Source organism: Hemicordylus capensis, chromosome 2 (assembly GCF_027244095.1).
Source record: "Hemicordylus capensis ecotype Gifberg chromosome 2, rHemCap1.1.pri, whole genome shotgun sequence".
Lineage (NCBI taxonomy): Eukaryota > Metazoa > Chordata > Lepidosauria > Squamata > Cordylidae > Hemicordylus > Hemicordylus capensis.
Window position 1 is genome coordinate 171,353,544 of NC_069658.1, and position 7,556 is coordinate 171,361,099.

Here is a 7,556-nt window from a genome sequence, read left to right on the forward strand (position 1 = left end):
TTGGAAATATTAATAGCAGCAATAAAACAAAAAAATACACTGAGCTTTTTAGTTAAGGCTGCAATCTTATACACACTTACTTGGGAGAAAATCTGATTGAAACCCATGGTACGTACTTCTAAGATGGCATGCATAGAATGGATCGCACTATAAAGCTAGGTCTGGATTTTGTTAATTTGGCATTTCAAGTTATAAGCACATATAGGCTCCGTAGGAGTTTGTGTTTTGGTGCTGTGGAGACAGAGATATTATTAGAGCAACCAGATCTCTGAATTTATTTGAGGGATATGCTTTGGTAGTTGTGAAGGAATGACTCCTTCCATTTGTTTGGTAAAATTATTTCCTTTACATTGGGTTGTTCTGTAAATCTCTGTAGGAGTTAAAAGGTTACAGCTAAAAATTGACAACTAAAAAAATGTGTTGCTGCTGGGTTTTGGAGGGAATGTATCTAAGATGTGCTCTGCTTGGTTGTCTCCAGGCAGAGACAGAAGGTTCTGGTTGCCAGAGAGAAGACTCACCCTGATTGACTCACCCTTTTTGGGGAGGTGGGGATTAATAAAAAGGAAGGGTGAAGATAGGATAGTAGTGGATTACTGTGTGAGCCGAGAGGCTGGAAGACTAGCTAAGTAGGAATGGAGGTGCTATGGAATTGGCAGGAAGGGAGCTGGGCCTACTGGAACCTGCTAGGCCTTCGATTAGAAGGCTTGAGTGTTTGTTTGCTCTATAGTTTTAGATTGTACTCTTGCCTAACTGAATTTCCCCCTGTTTGTTCTAGTACTGTTCTTGTTGTTTTGTTTTGTTTTTTGATTTTTGAATATTTTATTCTAGTAAACCTATTCTTGTTTTTCACTATTTACTAGTGGATCTGGGGTTTTTTGTTCCCATGCCTCATTCATGCTTGTCCTATTGATTCACCACACTGCTAAGTTTTTGTTATTTTTGAGAGACAAAGGTATAAGTGACTGGGAGGACAACTAGTCAAAAAAGCTAGAAATCCTAAATTAGTGGCAGCAGGTATTTAGACTGAGGGCCAGATTAGGCCAAACTCTCATAGTAGTCTACAGAGAAAGACTTATAAATTATAGAGGCTAATCCTTAATTGGTTCAAATATAAAGTTCGGTTTAGTCCAGGGCTAAGTCTGTTATCTATTTTCCTTTTTTCTAAGGAACTTGAAAATAAGACTGCTTGGGCCTTATTTCTAATTCCAGAAAACACCATTTGTGGAAACAATAGCATGAGAACTATTTGGTGAATGTTGGAAGCATATTTTACAGCAGAATTTTCTCAGAATTTCCTGGCTCGTGTTCTCTCCCTGAATATTTTATAAAATATCCAAAAATATTTTGGGGCATGTTTGTTTTCTGCTGCATCGCAGTCTGCAAGACACCAAGCTTCATTCTGCTTCTTCATCTTAGACAAAAGCAACACCTTACAATGTGGGGACCTCTTTCCAATAATGATCACCTCCTCTAGCTAGATTAGAGGAGTCCAGCACCCCTGCCTCCACCAGGCACCTACTTCCATGCTGCCTTTGGCCCTGCCCGGTTCTGCCCCTCAGGTCAGGCTGGACTTTGGGGAAACAACCCAATTCCTTGGAGGGGTGAGTGCTTTCCACCCTTGAGCAACATCTTGCCACCAACACAGAAGCAAAATCACCTTCTGTTGTTCATTGGGATGATTTCTGCCGCCGCCACCCCCCTGGCCAAAAAAGTGTGCTTGAGGCAGTTGCATCAACTTGCCTCATGGGGGACCTGCACCTGGACTTTCAACAACCTTTTCACAGAAGCCCTCTGTCACCCAAATTATGTCCCCTGAACATACAAAAAAGAGACAGATTTCAGGTGGTATGAAGCCCTTCCTGGGTCATTGAAATTTGCTCCCACCACCCAGCAGAGGAATCAAATTAGTCAAACCTTTCAGAGTCAACACTGCTTCTCCCATCGCACTGTTGTTTCATAAGTCAGGACAGTAGATTGGCATCAGTGAGTAAAAGAATAATGCTTCTGTTCAGCAAATCTGAGCATCACATGGTAAATATAATGTGTAGGCAAGCTCATATCAATAGCAATAGCAATAGCACTTACATTTATATACCGCTCTATAGCCGGAGCTCTCTAAGCGGTTTTCAATGATTTTAGCATATTGCCCCCAACATTCTGGGTACTCATTTTACCGACCTCGGAAGGATGGAAGGCTGAGTCAACCTTGAGCCCCTGGTCAGGATCGAACTTATAACCTTCTGGTTACAGGGCGGCAGTTTTACCACTGCACCACCAGGGGCTCTGGTGACAAAGCACCTCCCACTGAGTTGCATGCAGTTGGCAGACTGACCTGGAAGCTGGTGCACTTGAAGTACCCTGGATTCAACACATCCTTTTCCAATAGGGTGTGATTCTGGGCTGTCATTTCCAACGTTACTGCCAGGTGGACAGTATTGGGGAGGGAGTGTAGAAGCACACAGAACGTTTCTGTACTGGGATGCTTAATGACTGCTGGGAAGGCTACCAGATAATGACTGGAAGAGAAAGAAGACAAAATGAAGATTTAACACATGGTCTCTGGAGAAGTGAAACAGTAACACACCAGTTGCTTTCTAGGACAAGAATAGGCAACTGGCAACCCACATACCACATCCACACACCATTAAGGGTTTTGTTTGTTGGTTTGTTTTCGTTTTTAAATCTGGCTCACCTCCAGTTTCTACAATGGAAGGACACAGCAATACTTATTACATTGCAGGTACCCCACCCAATGGGAAATGAGATGGAGGCCTCCACTATGGGGTTCTGGGGGAAACTCCCTTAATCTGAAGGGAAGGCCACCTGACAGGTAATACACAACCTTCTACTTCCCTGGACGTCACTGATCTCTGAACAGTTTGGCCTGTGGGAGGGCACTCTCTTCCTCTCAGCTAGAGTAGTTGACAACCTAGGGCTGGCCTCGAACCCAACCGGGCCAGTTTGGTCTGGCACCCCCTCGGAACCCCCCCCCCCGGTTCAGTTGGGGGGGGGGCTTTGCGAGCTTTAAATTCTTAATATAAAGCCTAGAGACGTAAGTTTTGGGCGGTATAAAAATATGCTAAATAGGTAAATAAATAATAAAAATTAAAACCAGATTTGTTTAACCTTTTACTCCCCCTCGGGGGAGTTCCTGGACGTAGTGGGGGCTCTGCAAGGTCCCCCCTCCCCCACCAGCCTTCGAAATGACCCCCTCACCCGGTTTGGGTGCTCTTCGGCCAGTTTTCGGCCTTCACCCAGCGGCCCAGCGGCCATTATGCAGGCTGTGCGCCTGCACACATGGCCTCTGTGTGGCCCAGGCCACGCAGAGGCCATGTGCACAGGCACGTGGCCTGCATAATGGCCGCTGGGTGAAGACCGAAAACCGGCCAAATAGTGCCCAAACCGGGTGAGGGGATCATTTCGAAGGCCAGCAGGGGAGGGGGAGCCTCCGCAGAGCCCCCACCACCTACAGGAGCTCCCCTGAGGGGAGTGTTTATATATATATATATATATATATATATAAAAAGCTCGCAACCCCCCCCGAACTAAAGGGTGTGTTCGGTCCAGGGTCGGACCAAATCGGGGGGGGGTGTCAGTTCGACCTCAAACAGGTTCAGGGTTATACCTGTTTGCACACCCCTAGTTTTTAGTACCTGAATTGAGTAAATTGTCTTTTCACATGAAAAGCCACTTGGATTTCCCCCCCAAGCTTTCTTCATTTAGGAGGCAGGGAAATCTCTTTGCTGTTGCTATTGTCAACTGTTGCGAGTCAGAAATCCATGCCTATCAACTGCAAATCACCCAGAGATCTTCTAATAGAAAATCTTCCATCTATCTTCTTCCCATCCCTACTCTAGGATATTGCTGTTTCCTTTATAAGATAGGCAGCGCGCAGCATCCAGATTTGCCAGCTCATCTCTCCGTTCTGGCTTCCAGCGCTGAAACCTTCCTGCTTCCAGTGCATGGTGAGTGAAAAGGATAAACTCACACTGACTGCTTAATACAGCAAGCAGCAGCTTTCCGCACCAGCCCCAGAGGAGACTGTGTGGGGTGCCTGTTCGGTGAGGGGGAAGCTGGGTGGCCTCAGAGCCAACTTCTGACAGTACTGTCTCCCCGCTTCAGAGACCAGTGCTGACACCACCCATCTCCCCCGCTATCTTCCAGGCACCAGGTTCCCTCTCCTGGGGCTAGAATGGGAGGGAGGACAACAACAGCTATAAGAACAGGAAGGGACAGGGGGTGGGAGCAACAAGAGACTGGTAGGTGGTGCCTGGGATAGCAGAGCAGGGAGCCTGCACTTGTGGCACACCTGTGGCCCACTCGCTGCCTGAAACCATTGCCTCACTTCACCTCATGGGAGAGCTGCCCCTGAATAGAAAAGCAAGACATTTTCTGTTCTTGTCCTAACACAGCAGACTGCAGTTGGTCATAACTGATTTGTGACTGAGCCATTCAAAGCCATTATAACTGAGCCATTCAAAGGCAGGAACCTTTGGAACTCCAAGACATCCTCCTTATGTGTTGCAAGTCAGTTGCTGTGAAGGAGCACCATGAAACTCTGAGGAAGATAGCTGGTTAAGAGCTGCTCTATGTCATGCAGTTGCCATGGTAGACCCTTCTGCTAGCCTGTAAGCCAGGAGCCTGGAGGGTAGATAGTTCTTGAATCATGTTGGCACTGGCCAGGAAATTGGTACATAACATTTTGAATAGCTGTAACCAAATCAGGGCAGACCTGAAATGGTTAAAGAAGTACCACTCACAATGAGTGCCACTAACTTCTGTGGCATGCAACCTACCCTTTGGTACAACCAAGTGAGTAATTTACAGCATCACCAAATTTGAGGGGATGCTGTCAAATGCTGGGAGCTGGGGCAGGCATTCCTTTCTGGTCTCCACTACGAACCAAAGAGATCTTATGGCCCCCAAACAAGTAAGGATTATACTCCTGTCCTAAGAGCAGGCAGCTGTCCTTATTCAGGACCAGAATATTACTCAAGCTGGGTGTCCGCATTCATTGCATGTTTTGTTTTGTACAGAATCCATACTTTGGGGCAGATTTTGTGTTCAAAAAATGGTTCTAAAGGCATGCCAAAACAGAGCACTGCCATCTTAGAGTGCCTGTTGTGGCCTTATTTAATTCCTGTGATTGCCTTCGATGACTTGCAGTATCTTTCTACACTTCCCCCATTCCTTGTTGAGGACAAGCATAAGCCAAAACTACCTATGGACTTCAGAAGCTCCATGAGTTCATTTTCGACCACACTAATGCCCCTCTCGCAACCTGCCTAGCAAAGAGAAATGGAAAGTAAAAATCTTACGGGTCCGAAACGGCAGAAGTTGTGACTGATAGCAGACCCAGGGCCCGGAGCAGCATGGTTGCCCCCATAGCTGAGCAGCAGAGGTTAGATCCAAGGAGCCAGCATGGGAGACTGAGTGCAGAGACCTAAATACCCTCCCAGAGAGCCCTCCTGTTGCAAAAGACAGATTATATCTATGAGGTACATAAGCTCATAGGTAAATCTCATTTGGGTCAATGACTCTCGTATTTACTATCATTTTCTCCTGTGCTGAGCAAACACCACTGTCCCTGACTGTCCTCACCCCAACCCCATCCAGGAAGATAGCTGTGACTTTCCACATCAGAATCAGTTTCCTGCCTTTGAAACAAACACAGGAATTGTGTGATGCATGACTGTCAAGAACAGCTAAATGTCTCCAAGGTTTTCCAGGCAGGGAATTTTGCTACATTATGAAGTATGCATTTTTCCTCTTATATAAATACAAACAGGAGTCACTATAGGCTGTCCACATGGACTGCCCCACCCCCCCCAGAGGCGTATCTAGGGAAAATAGCACCTAGGGCAAGCACTGAAATTGCGCCCCCTGTCCAAACATCTGACACCCATCTTTTAGATAACTTTACCATAATATCAGCTCAAAAATACAAGTCAAACTCGTTAATCTTTTAATATTTCAAAAACTATTTAGCAGTGGATGTAGCCAGACCAAAAAATGCTGGAAAACTACACATTTCAGCATGCTGGGGCTCATGAAATACCCAAATACTATGTGGAGGTGTACTTGGAAAACTAAACAGAAATGCCTGTCTAATTCTCTACTATGCATTGCAGCATCACTATTACATACGTTTTAAAAATAAATGGAGAATTTGACTTTTCCCAGATACTCTGAAAATAATTAAAGGATATGCAGAGTAAACTGTGTCATTGCTTGGAATATATTCTAGTATTTCAGAAAGACAGTTAAAATGAGAGAAAGAGAGCAAGAAACTCCCAGTGGGCCTTAATACTAAGGATTTCACACTGATTCAAAGACAAACTCATCATTAATAGCCATGTTATTAAGACATCACATTTAACTCACATCACAAGAAGCAAAGTAAGAGCAAATGAATACAATCCTAGCTCATAAGCTTCAGCTCAGTATTCACAAGCCCTGATTCTCTGTACATAGTGCCAAACTGAATATGTGTACAGTGACTTATATTAATTTAAAAAAAAAATACCTGTAGCCCCTTCAGGAGGCTTCCTAAAGGCTGTGGTGGTGGGGGGTCTGCAAAGGCCCCCCCACCCCCCCGCTGGCCTCTTAATTCACCACCACAGCCCTTTCCGGGCTGATATTTGGGCCTGTTCGGGCCTGCAAAGTTCAGTGTTGTGGCCATTTTAGAGGCCGCCATGCATGCTCAAATGGCCTCTATGAGGCCTGGCATGGCCTAGGGCCTCACAGAGGCCATTTGAGCATGCATGGTGGCCATTTGTTTTTGGTGGCCATTTTTAAAATGTTTTTATTTTTAAAAATGGCACCCCCCCTTCAAGTGGTGCCCAGGGCACGTGACCTGCCTGCCCCACCCTAGATACACCCCTGCCTCCGGCCTTTGTTCACACAGGAAGCTTTTGTATTGAAAAAGTGCAAGTTTCATCTCCTACGTCCACTGCTACCCATTCTCTCTGAAACCCCCCAGCCATTATTCCCTACATATCACCCCTTCATTCCCACTCACCCTCATTGTGCATATGCATGGTACCCAGGGATCACCCTGAGATATGAACGATGCCATTTCTTTTAAATTTTGTTTGGGAATATGTGCCTGGGAAAGCACCCTGCATGAGTGAAAGCTCAGTTTTCAGGGTTTTGTCAGTAGTTCCTGTTTGGGCAGGCGGTAGCCAGGTTACTTGTACTGAATGGGAGAAACTGTAGGGACATGGCTTGTGCAAGCAGAAGTGACCTTTCTGCCTTCAAGGCCACAGTAGCCTTGCCACAGTGCACACTGTATCTGTGATGCACATTATGTTAGCCGTTCTATTTTGGGCATCAGAAAAATGTCCAGTTCATAACTGTTTTTAATTATTTGAAATGTTTCTATCCTGCCCCTCCAGCACACTGCCGCTTGGGATAGCTGACAGTGAGATACAGTGAAAGACAATAAATTTTATGGAAAACATACTTAACTGGTTTTAGTATTAAAGATATTGGGGAAAAGGTTCACAGGAACTATATTCAGACATTATGTTGTATGTGTATACAGATGCCTGCAC

At 45.5% G+C, this 7,556-nt stretch overlaps 1 protein-coding gene across 8 annotated transcripts in view; it reads right to left on the reverse strand.

Moving 5' to 3' along the window:
- The window catches only part of LOC128345901 (alpha-2-macroglobulin-like protein 1), a 137,573-nt gene extending 132,116 nt beyond the window's left edge, over positions 1-5,457 (reverse strand). For 2 of the 8 annotated variants that reach the window (XM_053298538.1, XM_053298535.1), the window contains exons 1-2: positions 5,319-5,457; positions 2,333-2,516 (exon numbers count right to left, since the gene is read on the reverse strand). In XM_053298538.1, coding sequence (XP_053154513.1) covers positions 2,333-2,516; positions 5,319-5,386 — 252 coding nt within the window. In that variant the 5' untranslated portion in view covers positions 5,387-5,457. Of the gene's footprint in view, positions 1-80; positions 123-1,519; positions 1,616-1,657; positions 1,754-2,332; positions 2,517-2,842; positions 2,984-3,126; positions 3,201-5,318 lie in introns of those variants that run through there. The other 6 variants (XM_053298536.1, XM_053298542.1, XM_053298537.1 and 3 more) reach the window with 6 other exon arrangements.
- Between the last annotated feature and the right edge of the window lie 2,099 nt (positions 5,458-7,556).